The sequence below is a fragment of the Metopolophium dirhodum genome, chromosome 3 (assembly GCF_019925205.1).
Source record: "Metopolophium dirhodum isolate CAU chromosome 3, ASM1992520v1, whole genome shotgun sequence".
Taxonomy (NCBI): domain Eukaryota; kingdom Metazoa; phylum Arthropoda; class Insecta; order Hemiptera; family Aphididae; genus Metopolophium; species Metopolophium dirhodum.
In genome coordinates, this window is record NC_083562.1 from 10,676,021 (window position 1) to 10,703,741 (window position 27,721).

Below are 27,721 nucleotides of genomic sequence, written 5' to 3' on the forward strand. Positions count from 1 at the left end.
AAAAATTTTTGAACATTTACAATTTTTTTTTATCATTCTCAATTCTTACTAAAGTGCAATAGCAACCTGTTGTATATAGGTTGTATAGGTATTAACAAATGTTAATACCTCACTATTAAAATAATATTGAAAAAAAAAAAATTTAAAATGCACAATTAGGCAAATAATGATGTTTATTGATTATTTTGGCATATTTTTGCATATTTTAGCATATTTTTTAAATTTTTAAGAGAATATAACGAGAATATTTGAAGGTTTTTTAAAAAATATTAGCATCTTATTTTAGGTTTTATAAGAGAATATAAATCCGATCTTTACTTATATTATTAGAACCATATAGGAAATATTTAGGATTGTTTATCACCTACCACTAAAAAGTGTATAACGTATTGGTATACATATACATCATCGTTCGTGACAGTGATTATTGCAATTTTTTTAATAAACCGTTTGAGTTGCCACCACTGATCAATAAGAAGTAAGAACTGCCAGAAGAATTATCAAGTTCAATGTTATAAAACGTTAAAGCTTACGAAAATGTAGGAACAAAACTATAGGTAAGCACCTAATGAGAAATTTGTTTTTGTAAAGATTAGGAGTTTATAAATATAGATATTGCGTGAGAGCCTACTATAAGTAGGCTACTTTTTGAAAGGTTGAATCTGTATAGTTTTGCGCTTATAAATTCATTGCATATACCTATATGTGATCAGCCATATTTGTATATCATTGAATTTGAATTAAGTTCATAAATGAGAGTATAGCCTATAGAGTTTTTACGAAAACACTACTGATTTATGACTGCAGAATATTGTATTTATTTATATAGATAACATTGAAATATTGAATGAATGAACAATGCTTAATCTAAACTAGCTAAATTAGTAAACTGGCGGCAGTGGCGTACTCAGATATTTTTAATGAGAGGAGTTATATACAAATAATATATGTAGCTATATGTATAATGTATATATATATCAAAATGTTTTTTTTTAATTTTATACATATAGTAAAAAAATTCCAGCTGACCGAAAATTGTGCTAACCTAAATCTAACCACTTATGTGGAGTCTTGTATTCAATTTCCAAATGTATTAACATTCGATATATAGCTTAAAAAGGTTTATCAACACTTATGAAAAATTCAAAAATGTTGAATAATGACTAAATAAATAACTTAAAATTGGTCAAAATATTTTGAAAATTTAAATGATGATTTATGTAACAATGTAATTTTTATTCTACGATTAATACTTTTTAAAGTACAACTAAAGAAGTAAATTCGTTTGAGGAGAAATCGTTATTTTTACGTGTGAAATTCACACTGTGGATATCCAATTTTGTTAAAATTTACACTTAGACTCTTCATAAAAAATGTAGGTATAATTCTTAATTCTAATTTCTAATATAAACATTTAGTGAAAATGTCAAGTATTTCGTTTGTAATCAACAACAAAATAATAAAATAAATATTTAAAAAAACTGATCTAGCGTAAAAATTTTGGTTTTTTTTTTTTATTTAGGTAAAAGTGCTGGGAATTTTGACTTTTAACCCAACAAAGTACGAGTAAGATCTCACTTTGTCACTTAATACCCCCAAAACCTATGGTATATAGGGGACGTAATGCTAACGCAGTCCCCCCTCCGGTTCTCGATACCACGAAAAAAAAAAAAAGGTCTGGTATATTTATGGAGTTAATAGCCAATAGGTAATAGTAATCTATGGGTATATATTTTATATTGATAAAGATATCTTAATATTATGTTTTATGCATGAACTAAGATATTTCCACAATTCGATTCGGGATATAAATATAATAATTCCATGCAGGGGCGGATTGGCGATTTTTTTCGGCCCAGGAAATATGGATCAAACCGACCCTGCACCGCAAATGTAACCTCCCGCCCCCCAAAAAAAATGGTCATAATTTTACTCAAATTTCAAAATTTGTTTAGTTTCACCCCTAAATTAGTAAAATATATAATAGGTACCTATATAATGAAAGCTATAACAGTTTTGGGTTAGTTAGATAAGGTGGTTGTTCAGACTGTCCTAACTTAAACTTGAAGTTTAATCTTATTATATTTTAGATTCTGAGCGGAGCGATGAATGTATTGTTTTAACAATGATGTGTGTTCTTTTTTTTTAATTTTTAATTCTTTTTTTTAATTTTTATTTAAATTTTTTTTTTGTGTGTCTGTCATCACCTTTTAGGTTAGTAAAAATACTTAGATTTTCTTCAACAGTATCTTTTCTGATAGGAAAGTGAATCTAGTTGGTACTCTTTTTTTTTTTTGGGGGGGGGGGGGGGGGTTAGGTTATTGGTTTTTAGTGCAACTTAAGAAAAAATAACTTTAGTTACATGAAATGTTGACTGAATGTTTATATTAGCATTTTCTATACACCATAACATATTCCAAATATTTTGAGCTGTTTACGGCCACTTTCAGTTTCCATGTTTTTTAGTTTTTTTTTTTCTATAAATATCAATAAAATTTTATTTGTTGGTTAAAAAAGCTTGAAAATTTAATAGAAGGCTCCTAGTATATTGCTTCAAAGGCAGATGAAAAGAATTAAAAATCCATAGTCACAATTTTTTTTATAAGCATTTAAAGTTTAAATATTGACAAAATAAGTAAAAATGACGAAAATTTGCAATTTATTTTGAGTTAGCAATTCATAAAAAATGTTCTTTTTAAATCTAAGATTTGAAAATGTAAAACAAGATTCCTCGTAAGTTTTCCTACCTTTATCAAAAAAAATTGTCTACAAGAAAATCAAATTAAAATTTTACGAGCGTTTGAAATTCATATTTTTACAACATTTGATATTCACTCGATTTCTTATGATGTAATTATTTTCTTAATTTGTTGTAATTAAAAAACGTATGACTGTAGATACTAGAAAATTTCACTGAATATTTAGACACCATATAATTTTGAAAATAATTTGACTCTTTATATGCTTAAGTTATAAAAATATAATTTTTTTTTTGTAACTATAATATAATAATTATAGCAGCCCGTCCGGCCCTCACAAGAACCGGCCCATCGGGAAGATTCCCAATTTCCCGATAGGCCAATCCGCCCCTGATTCCATGTATCTATATTATAATATCTATAAATTCCATAGACATAATATTAATAAACAGGCCCACAGACACGCAGACGCACGGACTATAATATCACACGACATACCATATATTCACAAGACGCAACACCGATCGACAGTTGGTCACACTGCTGTAGGACCACTACGAGTTTCGGCGTCGGTTTCCGCCATTTTAGTTGCAGTTTTCGTACACTATTCTCGTGCCGCCGTTTGTGTTTAGCCCGTCCGTATATCCGTTCGTTTTGTGTTCTTCGCGAACAAATCCGTTCAAAAAGTTCAATCTCCGTTGTCACACGTTCTGCACCTCGTCATCGTCGTCGTTCTACAACGACCCAACCGTGAGTATTCGCAGCACTCAGCAGTCGCCAACGCTGACATACTACCTACATACAGGGCGCGCGCCGGGTACACGACACACGTTGAGAACCGCCGAATAAGAGTACCGCTTATAATATTATAATTTACATTTGTTTAAATTAATCAAACTGGTCGACGGACGCGACCGTCGATCTAATTTAAGAAATCTGTTGTATATTTTATCTCAGTGCGCGCGCCGACGCCGTTCCCCTGACGATCCCCATCGCGGCGTTAGTATGTAAATCTTATACCTAACGTGTATCGACGACGACGATCGAGTTGTTTATCGTACAGATTGTTATTAATAATTAATCATTATCTACATGGTTATAAGACTTCACACGCCTCGCTGGCAATTCGTTTAGAGATGTTTAATATCGACGACTGATAATAGCAGATGCCGGTTTAACGCGATTCTATATCGATTTTCGGACGATGCCGATCGACTGGCACGCGTCATGGAGTCGTGCGCCGCTCATACGTGTTGATACACGTGAGAGGTGATTGGCCTACTTACGCCCGGATTGAAGCTTTACGGTTCACATTTCGGCTGACGTGAAAACGTTTTCGGAGGTGCTCCACTAAACCGGACCTATACCCATTTTACGATTTTTTTCGCGTCCTCGATAATATTAATAATCGGTATGATGGTATACCTAATTCTGTTGTGGCCCATTTTGGTATGATCGGATTGGGGGGGGGGGGGGTGAAGGGGGACGTTTAATTTCGATTCAGGCTGATAAATTGGACGCATGTTATGATCAATAGACAATGTTATGTGCCGATTCAAGTACATTAATGTGGCACCCCAATATATTATACGATCTCAGATAATTTACTAGCGCTTGACTAAGAGAGTTACAACGTTTGTAGGCACAAAAGGAGAAAAATAACTGAAATTATTTTACAAAACAGAAAATATAATTATCTGTTGAGTTTTGTTTTACCTATAGTAAATTCTCAAAATATATATTGAAACAAAATCGTCATTATTTTATATTTTATAAAATAGTATTTAAAGAAAATTATATAATTACATGTATTTTTATTTATTATATATATATACATTCATTCAAGAATTATATACATTTATTTTTTAACAAAATATACATAATATAAAATATGTAGATACTGACATAATTGTTTACTAGCTGTTCAGGCCAAAGATTTGTATTTTTAATAAATATATTTGTACAAAATTGATATCATATGCCATATATCTTCTAAGGTATTATAATATAGCTGATCCCACACACTTTGTAGCTCGTAAAAAATGTCAAATCTTAAAAAATTGTGATTGTTCAACTCCTTTTTGGTGTAACTTCGACCATGTCAGATTGCGGACAATGTGTGACGGCATATCAAGTAGGCATTGTGCAAAAATTTGATTGCATGCATGGTTGATCTGCCGGATTAACCAATGGCAACCATTTATAAACAAAAATGTCCATCGTAAATCTCAAAATCCCTGCAACACTCCTTGTAAGCTCAGTTTGTATTGGGAGAGTGACTTTCTTAATATAATTCTTATGTTAAAATTATATAATAAGTGATTTTTCTACTTACTTCAAGTACAAACCAAACAACAGTAATTTTATTATGATTATAGACTCTTTATCAAAATCTAAGTTGTATTCAAATAATTTAAAATCATAATTTTTATGAAAGTTGAACATGTCATTCTGATCCAAGATTAACTATTTGCTACAATATTTATCACTTTTTAAAGATACAGAAAAGATTGAGGGGGACGAGGTGGCCGAGCGGTCTAACGCGTCGACTGCGGCGCTGGCAGTCGCGGGTTCGACTCCCGGCCACTGGGCGGGCATTTTTCTTCGGGCAAGTCACGGTGTCCGGAGAACAAGTGCCGCCATCCCCCCACCCCGGGGCACGGCAGAAACCTACGGGTGCCCCATTAGAAATTCTGCCAAACACAACACACACGTGTACCAACCTACCCAATATAAAACCTACCAAACCTACCCAATATAAAACCTACAGTACCCTCCCCACACCCAATGGCCTATGTTGCCGCGGGTTACTCAATAAAAAAAAAAAAAAAAAAAAAAGAAAAGATTGAATAATTACAAATTAAATAATAAAGGTACTTGATCTAAAATGTATAAAACTATTTATTCGTCTCGCTTTAAGTTAAAAAAAAATTAAAGTATTTTATTTACTGCATTTAATTTATTCCCTAATAATGAAATATCAATAATTTATAGCCCTAGAACACTAAATAGTTACTATTCTAACTTGGGAAAAATACTACTTAGTACCTCATGGTAAAATTATCAGTAAATAATTAAACTTAATAATATTCTTAAATAATCATTATTCATTAATAAGATTATTTAGTTTTTTAATTATTATCTATGCAAATTGGAATTATGTACCTATAATTAATCTTAATTTATGTATGTTTAATTAACAGCAAAATGTCTTACAACCGTCGAAGTGGTGGTGGTGGTGGTGGTTATGGAGCTGGAAATAGTGGCAACTATGGAAATTCTTATGGACAAAGCCCTAGCAATAATTTTAGTGGCTCTAGCAATTATGGAAGTGGTGGAGTTGGTGGTGGCGGCGGCGGCGGCAGTGGAAATTTCAATGGAGGTGGCAGCAGCCGTTTCAATAATTTCAACAGTTATGGTAGAAACCCGAAGATGAGTCCTTGGGAGTCTGGTGTATCCCCAGGAGGTGGGATGATGCCAAATGTTCATCCCAATCAAATGGCTCTAGCTAATGATTTACTATCTAAACTTTTAGCACCTAATCAGGTAATAAGTACAGTTTTATATATTCATTTATTTTATATGCCAACTTCTTTCAAAAATGAATAAGGATTCCTATAATTTATTATTTGTAAAACTAAACATTAAATATTTTAGGGTGGATACGGAAGTAGCCAAAATTGGGGTCCAAACCCTGGAATGGTGAGAAGACAAGAATCATTTAAGGTAAAACCAAGTTAAATTAAAAAAATTAGTATTTAAGCTGTTATATATTCTTAACATTTTAAATATTTTACAAATTTAAAAAAATAATTAGATAGGTTTTAAAATATTCCTAATAGTACCTATTAGGAAATTATTTAAATTAGGTTTTTGTACAGTAACTAATCATATTTATAGTATATCTAAACGTTCTATTATAATTATTTCGATTTGCCAATTATTTATTGCTGAGCGTTTTAGCTAATCTGAGTTTGGCCTGTTGCCGTTGGCAATTTGAATTCTGGAGCTGGCTGATTCGTTTCGCTGGCAATCGAATTATCGAACAAATTTCATAATCTCATCTGAGTTTGTTTTTCATTTGTTGTGCTCTATCGAATCTCTCTGTTCCTGGCACAATAATTGATTGGTTGTTTGATAACCGCCAGAACCAAAACCGGCGCAGGCCTGATAATCGCAATCGTAGACCTCCTCCAAAAAAGGACGATAAGAAAAAGGATTCTAAACCTGAAGCGGATAAAAATGATAAGAGGTAAGGAATCATTTCATAAAATCTATTATTCCGGATTTATATAAATATATATTTATATAATTCTTCGCTGCTATTTTAAAAGCATTTGGCAATCCCTCTTCATTTAAATTATTTTATCCGCCCATATATTCCATTGCATTTTATTGAAATATTAGAAGAAATAGGAATTATTATTTTCTACTCTTTTAACCCTTATTATTTATTTCTCTTCTTAATACATAATTTTGTATACTTAGTAGAATTATTACTTTTATGGATTCAAAAACCTATTTTATAACTTGTAAAAATTATTCCTTAAGTATAAAAATATCAAGTAAGTATTTTGTTGTTTGTAAGCTATACATTGGTTTGTACTACCATTTACTTAATTAATATACTAATTGTTATAGTTTAAGTTAATTATATTTAGGGGTATATATAATTACAATAATAATATAAACTATAAAAGTTTGGATTATAAAATTTCTATACTGTTATGAAATCATTTAATTTAACCATTTTTATAAAACTCATTATGTATTACCTAAACAAATTATTATTTTATTAATACCATAATTAAATAACATTTGTTTGTTTAAGTCTTGAAAGAATATTTTATTCATACATTAGTTGTGCTTGTGTATAATTCTTTTTTTTTAACATTATTATATTTTTAAATTCCAAAGAAGCTATTTAATTAAATATATAAAATATTCAACTTAGTTATCCATAAACTAAAATTCTGTTAGGTGTACTGTCATATAGTTAATTAAAAGTAAAGATTAGGTTTTTATGCTTAAAAACTTGAACATCTCGACAGGCCGACATCAGTGGTTGTTATGTATACTCTCATTGTGTTAACTATTTATTTTTATCTAGGTGTTCATTGGTTAGTAAATTATTTTATAATAATGGGGAATGTTAAATTTTGTTTTATTTAATTGATAATCTCTATAAATCCCCTATATTTATACATGCATACGCATACATCACAGTTATTATTTTAGATATATTTATGGCAATACCAACAACTAAACATATGACCATTATTTATACATGTTCAACTTTAGGTGATTTTGTTTCAAGATGTCTATTACTTTTATTGATTAGGTGTGAATCTCAAGATATGTGTTTTCAATTTATTTATTTTCAAAATATGTAATTTTTCTATTAACTCTTAAAATACAATAAGATACTTTTTCATATTTTATTTTCATCAATACTTTTTGGCTTTTATATATATTAAATTTTATTTTTAGAAGTATAGTTGGGTGAACATTTCATCATGGGCTGTAAATGGTCAATCACAACTAATGAATAATAAATAATCATGAAAACAGTTTCCTGATCAAGGGTGGATTATGTTTTCTCTCTTATAATATATGACATACATACATACTTAAAATTGATGTTCAACAGTACTCAATTTTTTGTTGGCTTATATATTTAAAGTGAATTGACATTAGGCTGACAATGTAGATTTTTTTATATTTAACATTTTTTAGCTAATTGTGAGTACATATACATTTTAAAATATTTATAATTTACTATAAAATTTAAATATTTAAACCAAATTGAGAACACAGTTACTGTTCTTACATTTAAGTTAAATCATATGTGAATTCACTCAATTTTTAAGCTAACAACAAAATTGGAACTACTGAACATATTTTTTACTTTATTATGTGTTAGTAAAACATGTCATAGGCACCTCATGTGAGTGTCATACACACCCTTCTTAATAAGGAATTAAAAAACTGCTTTCATGATTCTTTTTATAAGTTGTGACTTATTGTTGTATGAATCTAATGTATTCCCAAATATAATTTTATTTAACATTTCAACTATCTTAAAATAATGCTCTTATTACACAGAATTATCATTTAAGGAAGTAATACCTGTTTAAAGGTGTCATCGAGTACATACTTTCTAAACCAAGTATATTGTATTTTATTTTTTTTAAATATATTTTGTTATTATTTAAGTTTTTTGAGTGAAATACAGCACAATCCAATGATGCTGTATACTATATCACTTTTCTTGGAAACAATAACAATTTTGATGATTTATGATAGATATTTTTTTTTATGGAGTAAACAATCATACTTAAACTTAAATTGCCATTAAATTGTACAATTCTTTGCTTTAATCATATTTAAATTAAGGTTTCATTTTTACTTTAAAATTGTATTCTTTATATATTACTTAAAAGGCCTAATTTGTATGTTATATATTGATTAATTTTATTAACATAAGCATTTTTTTATTATTCTTTTATATAATTCTAGTAATGAAACAAATGGTGTCAAAAAAGAAACTACAGACCAAGTAAATATATTTTTATTTTAATAAATATATGAAGTAATTAATATATTTTATACCAATAACTTAGGAACATGTGGATTACGATGGTATTCCAACAGCTGTATTATTTTGCCATGTTTGTCAAAAACACATGTGGGATGGGGCTGTAAGTTACAGTTTATGTGATTATTTGTAATGTCAATGTGTACCTAAACCTAAATTATGACAATAAATCATTATTTTAGTCTTTTGAGAAACACGTCCGGGGTCGTCCTCATGAACTGATGATGACATACTTAGATGAAGGGTACAAAATGCAAGTGGAGTTAATGCGTCACCAGATCAAAGCAGCTGAAAATCAAAGAGAAATCGACTTAGAACGTATGCAAGCTCAAAATAAGGGGAAAGCAAAACCATTGTTCCGTAACTACTGTCCTATGTGCAATATTAATTTCTATGGCCCTTTGACTGGACATCGTAAAAGTGATCGTCATCGTGTAAGTACCTAAATTAATATTTATTTAAGTACTGTTCATAAATTAAAATATTGTATATTTGTTACATAGTATAAAAAATGTTGACAATCTCGGCAACTTAATATTGATTTACATAACATTTTCATACCTTATTACTAAATCATGAATTTTATGTAATAAACAACTATACTTCCAAATAGGTGCATTAAAATATTAGATTTTTATTTTCATTATATATTCAACATTAATTGTTTTGAATATACATAAATTTGTTGATTTCACATTAAAAAATAAATGTTCATCAATAAAACAATTATTTTGACAATAGTAATTTCAATGTATTGTTTAAAATATTGTAAAATTCTAATAATATCTATATTTAAGAGGATTTATGAAAATATTTAATTTCTCTCATACCTAAGCATAGCTTAGATGACACACTCGTTTTAATGATTTTTGAGTAGTCTTAGTGTAAAATCACTTATTTCAAAAATTATAAAGAATACTATTTACTAATGATTTATATTTTATTATTTTACTGAAATATTCAAATTTAGAAAAAAAAATTATTTTAAATGATGTTAAAATAGTTTTTAAATGATATTTAAACAAACCTTATGGCATGTCCTAAAATTGTATTCTCTATTGTTTTTGGTATTTGTAATTTTACTTTAAGATAAGGTATCGAAAACAATGATTCTGTGTAATTGTGTTTTACCTGTGTTGCGTGTGGGCCAGAGAGATCATAAACAGTGCGCTGGTATCCTTATAATACAAATATAGATGTGTGCTCATATTTTATGTATTCATACTTGTGCCCACAAAAGAATTAATAAGTCCGATCCTGCGCATCCCCCACTCATCGACAACGGTGTAAAGTCTGTACCGTTGTGGCACTAAGTGGGGAAAGTGATTTGGACCTGTATGGGCAAAACGATTATGTTCTCTCGTAGGCATGAGTATAATATATTATTTTTGTAGCATTGCCTGGTCTAAAGTACATTTCTCTTTATTTAATAGATATTGTGTATTAACTAAAATTGTTTTATTTCTTTTTAGAAATTGAAACAATTTCTTCATCCAGAATGCAAAATGTGTGATACGTTATTCCATACTCGTTTAGAATGGGATGATCACAAATTGTCTTCTGATCATTTACGCAAAGTTGGTGAACAGCGCCGTCAATTTAATCCAGATCTTAAAGATGATGAATTTGAATTGCTTGATGTGATTGTGATTGAAGATGATGTACATTCAGAAGAAATGCCTGTAGCATCAAAATTAGATATGCTCGATGATCAAGATATGAAAGATGACGAAGAAGAAGAAGATCAAGACATTGCAAAGGAATCTGAAGATAATAAAGATAATGAGGTAATAGATGATATCAAAGATGGAGAGAAAGAAGAGAATGATAATTCCAAAGAGGAGAATGATGTTTCTAAAGAAGAGAATGATGTTTCTGAAGTAGAGAATGATGTATCCAAAGAAGAAAATGATATTTCCGAAATGGAGAATGATACTTCAAAAACAGAGAATAATAATTCCAAAGAAGAAAATAACATTGATAAGGAACTGAATGATACTACAGCTAAAGAAGATACATCGGTGAATAAAAAAGAAAAAGAAGAAAAATATAATCCTGCTAATGTTGTTGGCCGTGAACTTGTAGTCAAAACTGGAGGATATGTATGTCGTATTTGTTCAATGTTTATGAAGAATGATGAAGAAGCAGATTTACATTGTCAAACTGCTTCACATTATATTAACTTCACTACCATCACTAAATTGCATGTAAGTATAATTTATTTTGCTAAATGAAATATTTAAATTACTGGATTTTTCTAGTCTAAAATACTTTTTATAAAATTTGTTCAACTATCACGTTTTTTTGTTTTGTTTAGGCTAAAATCAATAATCGAAAGCGCAAAATGAAAGAAGATAAGAAAGAGGATGATGATAAAGACGTAAATACAGATGAAACCGAAATTGAACAAACGGAGAAAAAAAGCTCGTTTGGATGAAACTGAAGAAAACGATACACCAGTAGTTGAGCAAAATGGCATTATTGAACCACAATCTGAACCTATGGACGACGACGATGTCCAGGAGTTAAAATCTGATGTACCTATTATTGAAGTACCGGATGAAGAGCTGAAAGCAATTGACTCTGAAGATGCGGTAGTTGCAGATACTGATGTTAAAACTAATGAAGTTGTTGCTGAACCTGAATCTGAACCAGTAAAAGAAGCTGCTCCAGCTGTCAAAACTACTCCACCACGGGGTGGTCGTGGTGGACGTGGTCGAGGAGTGGCAAGAAGAGGTCGTTCAAGTCGCTAAAATCACATTAAAAAAAAAAAAAAAAAAAATGGAGGATATACAACTTCAGAATAAGTAATTGAGCCCCCAATAATTAATTTGTAAGATTATTTGTTTTTAAATACTCTTCATTCATGTGCATTCAAAATATCATTCGATTTTAAATAAATAATAATCATTTAAATTATAAACAGTATACTAAACATTTGGAATTGTGTTCAGTATAGTTCCCTTACCATTGTATTTTTATTCTAAATGTGCGACTTATGTTTTTAATTATGGACTCAAATTCATATTTATATAATGTCAATAATTTGGTATTAGAAATTAGAAATTTCTAGTTTTTTAGATTATTTTTCTTAATGACAAATTATTATTTTATTGAAAATAAAATAATAATTAAGCAGACCGAAATTTCTTTTTAACATTTTTTAATTTTGTTAAAATTTACAAATATTTTAAAAAAATAGCTAAATTAGTGTAATCACTTTTGTAAGTTAAATTAAATGCATACATTGAATATTTTATTGGTATTTTGCTAAGTAAAATTGGTTTTTAAAACATAATATAGTAAATAATTAAATTTAATATAATATAATCTAATTTTAGTTTTAGTTAAAAAATTTAGGAACCTTTAAAATAATTGGATATACGTAGTTATACGTATAAACGTATACCTGTTATATGTTCGTGAAACTGTTGCATTGAAGAGAAAAATGTAGATCATCTGAAATAGTGTAATTTGTATAAGTTTTTATTTTTATGTTCCAACAAATTAATCATAACACATTAAGTGCATGTATTCAACATTATCTATGTAAAACAAGTGTACTTAACATGTTAGCGTAATACATAAATAATTGTATGTGAAATTTGTATTTTTAACCTAATTATCATACTCTTAACTACATTCGTATATTACTCGCTACAATATTTGCCAATTTTATTGTTTTTAAGCGAATTGTACTTTTATACTGCATATATATATTTATATACAATTAATAATATATTATATCTAATACCTCACACCTCAGCATGGTTTTACTCTTTGTTTTTGTTCATACATGGATTACTATATTATAATTGTGCAGGGAGGGGGGAGGGCTTGGTTAATAAGGCATTCCGAGATGATAATTTTTGGTTAGGTATACATCATGGGACAACAAGAGGGTTTAAAAATGAGTGGTTTTGATGTTATGCCTTAAAAATTGTATATACTTACTCTTATAAATAACAATTAAACCTTTTTCTAAAAATGAGTAATAATAATATTTAGACTATTCTCAAATAAATATGTATTGTTGAGGATAATATTTTTAGGACCCACCCAACTACAAACATTTATTAGAAAATACAAATTACCAATATTCAATCAGTGGGTCAAATATTTTTGTTAATTTTTGGGTGTTATCAAAATATAATTTATCTAATCGTTTTATTTAAACATCTTCATTTTTATAAATTAACTACAAAAAAAATATTATAGTAAAATTATTTTAGTATGAAATCGAATTGTAATACAGACATACAAATCATTCTATAATCTGTAGAATGTTCATCTGGAAAACAACATAGAGCGCCAATTATAGGACAGTCCTACATAATAATAAAGGATAAGAGTATGTAGGGATATGTACACAATCTTACAACTTCCGTCTTAAGTTTTAAATTTAATAAAAAAAAAATGTAATTCCTTTAAAATAGTGTAAAATCCATTTGAATGTTGTGTTTTTTGTTTTAAACTTTTTTTCTGTTCAAAACAATAAATACACCACCGCTGATTTAAAATTTGACACCTTCATTACAGTGACCCACCGGCCACCATCCAAACAACACCTGATGTACAAGCAGATCGGAATAAACCACTTCTGGATCTTTTTATTTATAGATAAACCAAGTAAATATGAATATAAAAAGACAAGCGGGTACCTCCCACTCTGCTGTTTAGTAGTTATAATAGATGTGTTAGATTTGAATTTTTTAATTCAATAATAGATGATTGTATACGAAAAACGAATCTGATTCGATACTGTCTGCCTAGTATACGTGTATTATAATAATGAAATTTATTAATTATTAAAAATCGAAAATATTTCATGGCTATAAATTGTGTTACTTTCCCGTAAACTTTTTTTTTGATTCACGTAGAAAAACTTAAGAGAAATTTTTGGTTGTGTAAAAAATTATTTATCGACAATAATTGAAAAAAAATCGATGTCCCATAGCTATAAATAGCTTTATAAGTGTGAAAATGTTATCAAGTATATAAATCAATTATATTTACATCTGGGGGAAATTTAAAGGATCTACAGTCATTCGTTTTTGAGTTGAACGAAAAAAACAAAATTGGTTAGGCATAAAAATTCCCCGAATTTTTGGTTTTTTCCCGACGTTTTTGAAAAATACTGGGAATTTTTAATGTTGACCTTCTGAATGCACCAACTAGATTCACTTTCCTATCAAGGAATTTTGTTACTTCTTCTCTTCTTTCCAAAATTGGCTAAACACAGCGTAAAACAAATGGTTAACTATACGGTGATTGGGGGAGGGGCAATGCCTCCTTTGTCCCCCTAGATCCGCAACTGGGATGCATGTTTCTATTAAACCCCAAAATAAAACCATTATTATTTATCAAATACAAAATATACCCATAACAAAATAGGTAAATCTAAATTTCGAACAATTTGCTTATATGCATCGAGTGTTTATACACTGTACTGCCTTCGATGATCAACAGTGGTGTATTGGTTAATATATTTATGGGTTTACGCACTAATAAAATATGTATGTAACCTAAAAAAAAGTTTTCGCTCCGCTCGAAAAACATTCATCAATCCCTAATACGTTTAGAACTTCTAATTAATATTACGGTCAAATTATATTATCGTGAATAACGTTATTTCAATTCAATTAGTAGGTACATAATTGTAACATAATTGTATTAATTTTTTAATACCTAATAAGAAAATAAAACAAAATCCACTCGAATGTCGAAAAAATAAAACAACAATAAAAAACTAAAAGGAAATAAAAGAATATTAATATTATACAATCATTACAATCTGTTATAGAATTTTCCATAGAGATGTTTTGTATTCAATATTGGGTTCATCGGCGTCCTGGTATCATCAGCAGCTCTATGTCGGCTAATTAGCCATGACTTAACATAATATACTCCTGCAGGGTTCCGTTGATTCATTTTATTTTTGAAAACTAATAACTCACAATTCTTTGAATTTAAAAACTAATACGGACACATGTGGCCAATGCGGTTAGGTATACATTTTAGACGCTTATGTGTAGTTTCTTGAAAGTTTAAATTGCCTAAGACTTTCATTTTAGGGAAAATGGCCATTGTTGCAATAGGTAACGATAGTTTGTAAACAAATATGTAAATAATAAATAAACCAAAAACAATAAGCCATTCAACACTCGGGCCCGAGCCTGATAAACACGTAGCGTCAGTGGTTACCAACATGTACACAACACCGCAAGAATGCAAGATACGCGACTGCCGCGTTTACTAAATTGAACTTAATGAAATACGTCATATCCAACACAACGCAACGCATGTCATCTTCAATACTTCTATGGATGAACAATTCATCAAAACATCATAACAATTTCTTCTCGTGCACTAATACATTTAATAAATGAAATTTTAACTTTTAATTGTGGCTTCTGGATGTTTTGAGGAGCGCATACTACCCGTAAAATGAGCTTTTACGTCGGGTATGCGCCGAAAATCTGCCGACTGGTATGCGCCGTATACCAGCGTAACCGGTACAAATACGTCCCTAAATCGATGACCAATTAATAATGACACATGCATGCGTGTGCGACGGTCATAAATCATAACTCTACACATGTCACGAGTCCGACTCACGATATTAATGTACGACAACATGGCAAAAAACTGTTTTGCGCGGGACAACTTTTATGCGTTCGCGGCAGTGGCTCCGAAACGCCCCCAACATAATATAGGCCGGAAAACTATCTGTGCAACAGCGTGCCCACATTTTGGACAACACGAATGCGATAAGAGTTATATTAGCTTCTAAACATTCGGTTTTTTTTTATTTTCATTTGCTCGTGAAAAATGATCGGATAGTAAAGGAGCACACGCTGTTGCGCAGATCGAGTTCTTCTTCACGCGTTGTGAAAATCCGGCAGTAGCTACGGCAAATATGGTGCGAGAAAAGCTGTGCCGCGCAAAACGGTTTTTGCCACGTTGTACATTCGTAAGGCGGAGACAACACGCGCGGGCGTGACGTCCTCTTGAGGAAGTTACGAAGTTTATTGACGCCGACGAAACATATTTTGTTCCAATAATCCAATGCCTCCTCTCGCAACGGGCTCGTCTAACACGCCGGCTTCGACTACCAGCGGAGCGGCGTTCCTATTGGTTGGAATTTTGCATTTTTAAATGTGGACATCGCGTGAATATCAACGATGGCACACATTACGTATGTAGGTATTAATAACCTAAAATTGTCGTGGGCTACACTTGACTTTTTTTTTTTTTTTTAGTTGTAAGTCGACTTATGGAATAAAGCAATTGAAAGACCCGTCCGGGTGTGTTACCACCGCGCTGTAACCATACAATTTGATTTTGTCTTTGATTCAATTTTAATTTTTAACGCAAGACACAATTGTCACATAAAAATTACATTTTTACCTATCTTAAAATGATCATCAATTTTAAACACCGATGATTTTCATTTTGATAAATCAATTGGTGAGGGGGGCTTGATGTGAGAACTAGGGAAGGGAAAGGGAATAGGACCGACAAGAATTTCTCACCGAGCATGCCTAAGGAGTTTATGGTGGATAGTCTCACACTCTCCCCTAAGAGATTAACAATAAGACTATAAATATTTTGCAGTTTGTTTTATTCTTAAAGGCTTAATAAAATTATATATAAAAAAAAAAATCATACAAACGAGATTCTTCCCATTACACTTGAATGATAGTAGTAAAAGTATAAAATAAATATAAAAAAAAATTCAATATTAATAATATATAGTTATTATTAATATATATATATGTGTGTATTTACAGATACACCTATATATATACATATATAATTATAAGTGAATAGTTTATTTTGAGAACATGAATATGCTATGGGAATTAGATATTATTACTAGTTAGGTTAGCGTTTCGATACTTGTCGAAAAGCCAAAAGGGGGAGAGGAAGAAAGTATATTGTATTGTTTTCAAATAAATACAAAATAGGTGTTAACAGTTGAATTTCGTTCTTGTTCGTTTTTTTCACTTAAATAATAAATTAATTTATACACTTAAAAACATAAAATATATATAATAATATGTATAAAATTATATAAATGGTAGAAAAATTTACATCATACAGAAAGGATATTGTCACCGAAATAGGAAATAATGGATTTTCAACGTTTTCATTAATTAAAAAAATAATAATAAAATGTTATATAATATGTATAGCTAAGCGGAATTGTATCGAGGTCCTATTTGTCTGGTCCCCATTTAAATTAAAGCGTAGGCCCAAACAAACAAACAAGTCTTAACACATAAATAAAATGGATAATTAATTATAATTATTATACTTAAGAGTTATGCGTTAGGTTAATACCTGAGCTTCAGATTTGTCTCCCAGTAATAAATTGTAAATTTTTTTTTTTAATTTTCAAAAGTATTTTTATTATTATTAAATTAATGGAGTCAATTTTATGAAACATATTAGCTCGACAACACAAGTATTTAAAATTTCTTGTTGACGAGGACAAAAAATCAGTTCACAAAAAAAATGGATTTGTGGATATTAATTATAATATGTTTTCATATAACGTTTACGTAACTTATAAATACATCATGTATGATTTTTTTCGTTTTAAGTCAATAGTATAATGATGGGTCGAAAGTGTTGGTGAAATCGCTTAATTTAAAATGATGGTGATGAGTCTGTTTCATTGTAACCAGTGCAAATACCGCTCATTTGTCTTCTGGTTCTTTCTCTCCTTCCTTTTTTCCATCACCCTAAAATACATTTTTGATTAGACACATCTTACAAGTATATTTAATACAAAATCGATATTCATCAATTTCAGTATTAGTTTAATCTAAAAAAAAAGAATACAAACGATTTCCACTCACTTTTTCATCAGATGGTTCCTTAGCTTCTTTTTCAGTATTTTTGTTCTCTGCGGCCTTCTTGTCTCCATCTTCCTTAGGCTTTTCTTCAACTGGCGGTGGTTTTGGCAAGTGGCTGTTCAAGTCTAGATTCTTACACATGTCTTCCCAGTCAGGGAAACACCTTTCCTTTATGCGGTTTGTGTGCTCCACTAAATTTCCAAAATTGTCCACTAAATAGTCTCGTAATTGGCATTCAACATCTTTGTCTAAAAAGAACAATTGTGCCAAGTTTGCAAAAGCCACTACGTCCAGCTGAAATGAAAGTAAATTATTTTTTATATTCAAACAATGAAAGTTTTTATTTATGAATAATTATAATATCAATAAAAGAAATTACAATTGAGGGTTCATTTCCAAAGAAATACAATTTGTCGCCTAGAACATCAGATAAAACTTTAAGATCATTTTGTCCAAATTCCAAAATCTCTTCGGGCTTATGAACTCCAATTCCTTGAGCTTTAACTTTTTTTAATCCCTGTAAACACGAAAATAATTTCATCAAATAATTACATAATATGTTTCCTATTACATGTTTGTTTTTAGAACACTCACCTTTCGGCTATAACTGTGCTTGAACAAGAAATTAAGAACTCCATTTGGAACCCATGTACCAAGTGCATGTTGCAAGTTCACTTTGTATCCTTTGATAACATTTTCTGGAGTTTTTGTCTTCCACCATGTTATCACCCTAAAACCATTAAAATTAAGTTAATTTAAAAGTAAACATTTCTAAAAATATAGAGATAGCAACATACCAAACAAGTTTATTCTCAATCATCGATACCATAGCATGTGATATGTTACGTTGATCTTGGCTCAAAGCGGCATCAATATCTTTGCCAAATTTCTGACTAAGCTCTTTAATAATTAGAGTACTATCAGCAATTTCTTCACCATTCAATTCAATAAATGGTAGTTGTCCTTTTTTGGAACGGTGCTTCATTTTATGGTCAACATTCTAAACATAAAAAAATTCGAAATCCAATTAACACAAATTGATGTTATTTTCGTTTTGTTAACATTGATTCTACAAAAAAAACTATTCCTAGAGTTTGAAACCGTTATCAAACCAGTAAAATGCAAACTTAATACTTTTGGTGTACTAAATCATGATTATCATTAATATAGCTGATAGAGATATTTCGGTGTGTATCCGTCAAGGAGTCTAGGGCAACGACTCGTCATTGGAAAATAAACGAATTTTCTAAATGTATAAATCAAGGTCAAAAAACATGTAAACCACCGTTTAATCTCCCCAATGGATCTTGACGACATGGTGAACAAGTTACCGAAGATAATATACAGAAAACTGAAATTAAAAAACCAACGGCGTAACGTGTAAATATATACAACCTGTAGCGTTCTTTTTGACACGTTAGGGAGCAATACGAATTCGAAATATTATTGATTAGATTCACATTCGGCAGCTTTTTTTTGTTATTTTATATTTTGAAATATTTAAAAATACAATATGAAAGTTTACTAGGAGAGAAGAACTATATTAAGTCAATAACCTAGCAACCCGTCCCTCCGGTCGTAAAAACGGTAGGTACCGGTTTTCCGTACAGTGACTAATATTAGTATTGGCTTTACTCTTTCTATGAATAAGTTTGAGGTTTATTTTTTTTTTTAACTTTATAAAGCCTAGACAAAGAATGTGACGAGCGATGGAGACATAATTTTGAGAATAAAAGCACACCCTGTTGCATAAATAAGCGAGAGTCGGCGTGTGCCGCCCAAATACTATGGTCGGCGGCGGCAGCAATACGAGAAAATCCCTTACATACCACCACCACCGAGTTTATTGAACTCCGAGCCGAGAAATACCACAGGCGGTCGTCATGGCGACGGCGGCTAATGGTGTGGGGGTGAGGTCGAGGAGGAGTTTATGGTTCAGACGGCGACAACTGTGTTATTGATCTCTTCACCATTAGCGCACATACACTACACCCCTTCGTGCAGCAAAAACTCGGCTAGAAACACATTTTTAAAAATAAACCCAACCCAAAATAGTTACTCTTTCTTTTCACTCAGATTTCGATAGGGTTGAAAAACTGCAAACACTGCACGCCCAACCTCGTTTCTACGCCAGATAACCGCTTCTTGATGACATGGGTGGGTGGGTGGTGGTGGGGTGGGTGTTTCCCGTCAAGCACTTAACCGTAGTAGTGTTGTAGTACCGTACACTAGAAAATAACACAGCCGACGCCGGTTTTGCCTAACTTTGCCCGCCTGCGACATCCTCTCCCAATCTTTTAATTTTGCAGTAATTGTTTCATCGAAACAACCGCCACTCACATCCTGTACGCTAAATATATCGCATGATGAAATACCAAATGTCGCATAGTCACGCGCGCGGTGATAATCTGCTTGCTCAGGGCGGTAACCCGTCGTGTATTCTCCCCGAGCATCATGGGGAGTTATCGCTTTAACACAACTATGACCACTGTTTTTTGGCGATAAGCGAAGCACTCGAATAAACGATAATCGGTTATCGGATCCAAACCATTAGTGATTTACACGCGCGCGTTGTGCGTCATTTATACTACTTTGTAGGGCGGTTAGTGTATATTAATAATATTTCAATATAAAGGTCAAGTTTCGTGTGACTCGGACGACCAGTAAAAAAAGTCATACAATGGAATGCGCGCTGCATTCCACGAGCCACGCGTATTCATCATCACATTATTATTATTATATTATGGTCGCCCGTATAAAAAGTCTCCCTCTGCCGCCGTATTATCGCTTGTACTACACACATCTGTAATCTGTATCGTGCTTCCGTCGATCGACATCTATACAAGACACTATAATTAATAATACAAACGTGTGCGCTTCCCCGAAGTAACGAACAACAAGAATGTTAAATACACATTAACTCGAATCGACATGCCAGAATAAATACGTCGTGAGACTTGTTATTCGAATGGAAATAATTTATTGTAATCACTATTCGATAGTAGACAAATTCACGACGGTTCGATGATATTATCATCCCGTGAGAAGTTTAATTATTTTCTTTCTCTGCCATGACTCGTGGGACACCCACCGACCGACACCAACAAATATTATTCTCGTCGTTTGACAAAAGCCAAAAATTCGGGAGAACGACGATCCGAGTTTTTATTATAGCGAAGAATGTCGTTGTTAAAGAGAGCAACGCTAACAACAAGAAATGTTGTGTTTAATTGATCAATGAATAAGAAACGGTAGAGCGTTAAACCGTAGGGCGGAAAATGAGGGACGACGTAGCAGAGGTCCACGATAATAACGAAGCGGGGATTATTGTCGACGGGTCTTTCTATCAGTCCTCTGAAGCACACAATAAACGACCATAATGCTATAATATCGCGTGCATGATATAATATTATATCATTGTTATAATCGACACACAGCGGCAAAGAATACCATTAATTTTTGTCGGTAGCGGCGAAAGAGTTTCGCTGTCTTAATAAGGATGTACGCAATGTGCTGGAATTGATATACGGAACCGCACGTACAGGACAAATCATAAGAACGAGCATGATGATAATAATAATAATAATAATTACGTGTAACGAAAAACGCTTATGAATCGTTTTAAAAATATTAACATCCAAAGGCTGAAGCATCGATTAGCGTCTAAACTTGAGACCGCCGCAAGGCCACGGCGTATAAAATATTATAACAGTGACATCATTATAATACGATTACTCAGACAGAAACCTATTTTATTACATATACCTAAAAAATACAATTTGTACAAAAAAGACCAGATTCGACGCGACACAGCGAAAACTCTTACACCCATACACGAGATGATGAATCAAACAACAAATCGCATTGCTACGCTTATGTCCCGAGTGTGGAAGAGGAATGATTTATAACAAAGATTATAATACAATATATCGTACATGCCATAATATACCAATGTGCGTACATTGTAATTATACATCGAAAGTACTCGCGAGCGCAACGCCATGAGAATGTCTAAACATATTTTTATCATCATTATCTACTAAGGACGAAGGTTTGCGGCACGCGGAGGCGGTGGTGGCGCGGAAATAGGAGTCTCGTACACCGCGAGTCCGTGCCAGTTTCCACCGTCGCCAACAGGTTTCGCGCAATCCGGACGAACTCGGCGGAGGAATGCGAATATATTGCGATACGCAATTCGCGGCCACCTTAATAAAAATTAAAAACCTGACGTTCACAGAGCTGCATGCATAATTGTTTTCATTAATAATATTAAGTAACAACAATGACACAATACACAGCAGTAGCCAGTCTGTAGTTATAAGCAAGACCAAGACGTTCGCGAAATATCCGCGAAATACCGCATTATATCCGGTTGAGAGGCAACATAGTTAACAATATAATTATTATGCACACAATGCACTATTGTGGTGCACCGAGCGCTGCAGCACACGTCCACATATTATGATGATACACACGCGAGGAATAATATCGTCCTTGATAAGGGGAGGGGGGTATATTATCATTATTATGACGCGTGCGTCTAGATTTTACAGCTACATAACTATATAACAATATATAATATTATGATTGTGTTGCGGACACAATATTATATTGAATAAAAAAAACGTCCACACGTGGAAGAGTGAAGACACCGTACGCGTACGGATTGTTTTCCAGATACCCCTATGGCCTGCATAATATAATATAAATATAACATAAGCGTTTTTATTACATTTTACATGCGTACACGAGATTTGGAATAAAAATAGTTTGGATAATATAATATTTTTCTTTTCCTATACAAAGATGTACTACTATTGTCCGTTGAAATTGAAAAGGTGTGGTACATGTGTTTTAGTATTTTTGTATAATATCGTACAGTTGGTTGTTAACAGCGATAAGGAATGCAGCGTACAAATTCTATATATTATAATATTAAATAGAATAATAACATGTATATTAAATAGGGGAATTTTATTTAAACAATAAACACTGGACTACAGCGGGCTACGTCAAAGCCGAGAAAAAATAAATTATTATCGAACACAAATGGAACATTTCACAGTTAATTATTGCGATGACGCAACAGATTTTTTTTGTTGTAATAAAATTTGATTTCCCGTTCCCTTTACACAGACGGGATTCTCCAAGGAAAATAAGTATTGTAGTAACACGCCGTAGTGATTTCACCGGATTTCTACTTGTTAAAACGTTTCCAGTACTTACAGTGAAAGCGTGTAATACATGATAAATATAAGTTAATAAATATTTGTACAATCGACTTATTTTATTCTCTTTAAAATAGGAAAACCCACGATAACAGTTTTCATAATAAAATATATTTTTTTCTCCGCCGCCAATATTGGAAGTTTGTAGGACGCACAAATTATAAACTTATTGACAGAAATCCACTACCCAGTCTATAATATTAATTATTATTATTTTATCGAGCATTGGATTACCAATTGAACAACTCCAATTTGGACGAGGAAATTATTTATAATACATTTTAATTACTTAGCAAGCCACCCGTATTTATTCCCGGCCGTTACAAGTTTTATCACAAACCAATATCGAACAATTATAGCGAGCGGCGGTTTTTATTGGGCGTTAGGAATTTCAACTATCGTAAAAGATAAAACTCGTGAAAAAGTTCTCAGTAACGTCCTTCCCAACATAAATACTAAATAACGCTAATAATAAATCTTTGACAATATTATGGCCGACTGGTAAATGCCTATGGGGGGGGGGGGGGGGGTATACGTATAAAATATAAATTAATGGAAATAGTGCATTATAATTTATAATAAATATTATATTTTAACGGCGACCATAGACAAATAGTACTCACTAGTTGATTTACGATACACTTACATTTTTAGCATTCATAATCGTGTAATGAACGCCGAAAGGTCAAAAACAAATTGATAAACATTTTCCCGTCAATGAATTTTAAATACCTATTTTAGCTATAATATAAGTTTTACCTACATGGGTACACAGCACAAATAACAGGTCAATAGATCTATATTAAATTGCTTATTGTTACACACATTTTTAAATTCAGGACACTAAACAAAATTGTTATTTTCAATAACAATATTAAAAAACATAGTACTAAGAAAAACATACATCATGCACATGTCAAATTGTTTTAACTTGGACAAAAACACGTGCAACCATGTGCACATGTGGAGAATATTGTAGTTCCCATGCATTTTTGTATAAAGATTTAACAGTTTAACGATCTACGAGTATGAATGTCTCACGTTGATTAAAATAATATATTGTGGTAGGTATTATATTGTATGTATTAAAATACAATATGGGAGCACGACGTTTTCTAATTAAATATTAAAATAAGTTGGTGTCATCAACAATTATTTTTAATGATCTTAGTTATCTTAAGTAGGCACTGGCCAGTATTAAATAAATTGTGAATATAAATTAATAAAAAATGTCCAGTAGTTTTCATTAGACATTTAATACTATAAAAGTATAAACCATTAAAAGCAAATTACAGTCCATTTAAAATAACTACAAACTTTTTTATGGGAATGTGTAATTAAAATATATATAGGTAATCTATTTTTAATTGTATTGAACCAATAAATTAATTTAAATTATACAGATAAAAATAATAAATTCATCAAATTCTGAAACCGGTACCACAATATTTTACAGTATACCTATTTAAAATTTATTATTTTGATGCGATTAAATTTAAAAGTCAAGTGACCATCAGTTGAATAAGTTGAGTAAAATAATAGGTATATAGAATACAATAACCTATTCACAAATTATAAAGCGGAAATACAATTTAGATAGTAGTAATTTTTTTTGTCTGACACAAACATTTGGTTTAAGTTAAGATATTCATTAATGCAAATATAACAGTCAATGGTAAGTTATGCTTGTTATGCATATCCATTAATAATTTATAACATGATGTATCACTTTATAAAATCAATTTGTTCTATCTTACTTTTCAACCAGATTATTAGATCCGCGTAACGTGTCAAACATGGCTGTTCTACTTTTATCATTATTTTTATCATCAAAAGGTGATAGTTCAATTTCCTACCAATTAGAGACTTTTTTGCTCTTTATCTAGTTCATGTTTAATTAGTTCTACCAAAAAACTAGATAGTTTACATATTAATGTGCTTATACAATATAATTTTAGTTAGAATTTCTGATGAACATTTGACAGTTTTTTTTTTTTATAGATATCTCTATAAAATAAAAAATAATTAGAATACAAAGTATAATATACAAATGAAGCTATCATAAATAAATCATATACAAATAAACTATTTATAAAGTTAAAGAACCAATTATCATCAATATTTGATTCCATAAACAGGATATGACTATTGACTGCTCAAAAATTTAATTTTGTATAGTAAATAACTGTATAATTATAATAAAATATTATATTATTTATTATCTACCTAATTCTGTACTGTAAAACATATCTATATTTGCTTCAAAAACGAATAACACTTATCACAAAAGTTATACTTAAATCACTATATTTTAACATTCATCGTTTTGGGTAGTGTTCCTTTTAGACATTATTTTAGTAGGCATATCATGAAAATACGAATATTAGTTTTCGGTTGAACCATAAAAATACTATATTTTACTAGGCGATAATTCAATACAACTTTTTTGGAACAAAATATTTAGAAGTTTCACAAATGTTTAATAAATTGGGATAGAATTTAGAGAAAATGTATAAATCGGTTACCAAGTATACGTGCATTCAAATCATTTAAGTAGACTTAACGAATTAAATGGTGGACGATCAGTCAATTGGTCAACAATCGGTATCTTTCGAGTGAAACGGTTAATATTATGGGCTTGCTACAGACAAGGGTAATGATAATAAAAGAAAAATATCACCCAACCACTTGGGCAGGTACCTACCCCCGGGGGCGCTAGGTGGTACCTAGAAAAGTGAGTAGTACATTGCCTAGGCATAGAATAATAGCTAGTGCATAATATTATTAACAGGTTAGTGGGTGTATGTAACGGGTACTTGCCTCGTATTTGAGTCCAGCCAGCCTGAGCCATGTCTCCACCTTGAGGCAGTACGGTGACATGGACGGGATGACGGGCGTGCGCGAGAACTGGTACAGGTACACGACGTCCTTATCGAAGTTCTGCTTCTTCACGGTGAACTTTGGCTGCGGTGGTTCAACAGGAGCGGCGGGCGTCGCTACCTTGTCGTCCTTCTCCGCCACCGCCGGTTTCTTGTCGTTGTTCTCCGTCTGTTTGTTGTTGGTCTCGGCTATGGTGTCAGCGCCGTCCTTTGCCGGTTCTTTGACGTCCTGCGGGACATTCTTCGTCTCTTCCGTAGTGGCCGTAGTCATTTTGATGGTTCTTGTGTCGTGTAGTGCGATAGTGATAGTGACTGGTTTGCGCGGCGCTACGGTCTGCTACGGGGGTTGGCGGGCTGTGTACACGCGCTGCTCTCTATGCGCAGCGGCAACGACAGTTAAACTCTACACAGAAAACAAACGACGAGATTAAACAATTATATACCTATTTTATTATTATTCCGTTCAAAGGCGTTTCTACACACACACTCTCACACAGACATACGCAAACACACAAACACACACACACAGACACACACAAACACACGAGAGAACTAAAAGACGTGCGTATCGAGAGGAGACCCGCGCACGACAATATAGTGCATTAATGCGGAAAATATAAAATGTTATTGGAACGCGCGTCTCTCGTTACTCGGTGTGCTGTCCGCAAACGGACGTCGGGTGGTTAAAATATGTGGGAAAAAAAAAAAATACGAACGAAATGCAACAGAAATCAAGTAAACACGTACCGGCAGGAAAAGGACGCGACTTCGAATGCACGAATGACAAGCGGCGGCGGCGGCCGGAGCACGGGTCGGTGCAGCCGGGTATCGCGTTGGTCAAGAGTGACGCTAACCCGGCACGCACGCGCATCGCGAACCACTTTTGACTAACGTGCGGCCGCCGCACCGCGCCGCCACGCCCTTTCCATCGACGCCGTTGCCGCCGGCACCACCACCGGTATGAGTCTGCCACCGTAGAGCCGTACAGTGTTGTTCTATCGCAGGGATATAATATATTATTATTACTATTATTGCCGCCTAAAAAATGTTACCAAGTCTTGCAGCGTTTCACACGATAATATTATTTTAACGGCCTTTTACTTTTGATCGATCCGATTTTCGCGTCGAAATTGACCAGGACGTGGCTTTTTTCCACGTCCAACAACGGCTAAAATAATATTTTAATTTATAGAACGACTGCAGCCAATAAATATACATCATAGTACGATCTGGCAGCGACGACGCATGTGTTTTCTCACGGCTTTCTCGACGCGCCCTCGTCCCTTTCACAGACGATATAATATTATTAATAATAAAAACACGGTGTGACGGGTAGTCGCCGCCACACCAAATACCAACAAAGAAATTAAATGAAAAAAAAAAAACAAAAATAGATACCACCTTTGACACTTGTTGACCTGGGTTAACGGCCGTCTGTCCTTACGCGCGCCTG

The 27,721-nt window shown here is 32.1% G+C and overlaps 2 protein-coding genes across 2 annotated transcripts; one reads left to right on the top strand and one right to left on the bottom strand.

Moving 5' to 3' along the window:
- Window positions 1–3,275: 3,275 nt before the first annotated feature.
- LOC132940346 (zinc finger protein on ecdysone puffs-like) lies at window positions 3,276–13,062 on the top strand. The gene is given in 10 exon segments (XM_061007884.1): window positions 3,276–3,449; window positions 5,903–6,245; window positions 6,357–6,425; window positions 6,848–6,951; window positions 9,219–9,258; window positions 9,323–9,400; window positions 9,480–9,731; window positions 10,770–11,504; window positions 11,615–11,713; window positions 11,715–13,062. Coding segments are annotated over 9 exon segments (2,052 nt in total). The 5' UTR covers window positions 3,276–3,449; window positions 5,903–5,906; the 3' UTR covers window positions 12,051–13,062.
- Window positions 13,063–16,904: 3,842 nt separating this feature from the next.
- On the bottom strand, window positions 16,905–27,173 carry LOC132940552 (failed axon connections). Its single transcript, XM_061008280.1, has 7 exons — window positions 27,016–27,173; window positions 26,210–26,671; window positions 18,959–19,161; window positions 18,756–18,891; window positions 18,541–18,678; window positions 18,165–18,455; window positions 16,905–18,047 (listed from the first exon to the last, which is right to left on the bottom strand). Exons 2-7 carry the CDS (start codon window positions 26,537–26,539, stop codon window positions 18,003–18,005), a joined length of 1,143 nt encoding a protein of 380 aa, XP_060864263.1. The 5' UTR covers window positions 26,540–26,671; window positions 27,016–27,173; the 3' UTR covers window positions 16,905–18,002.
- Between the last annotated feature and the right edge of the window lie 548 nt (window positions 27,174–27,721).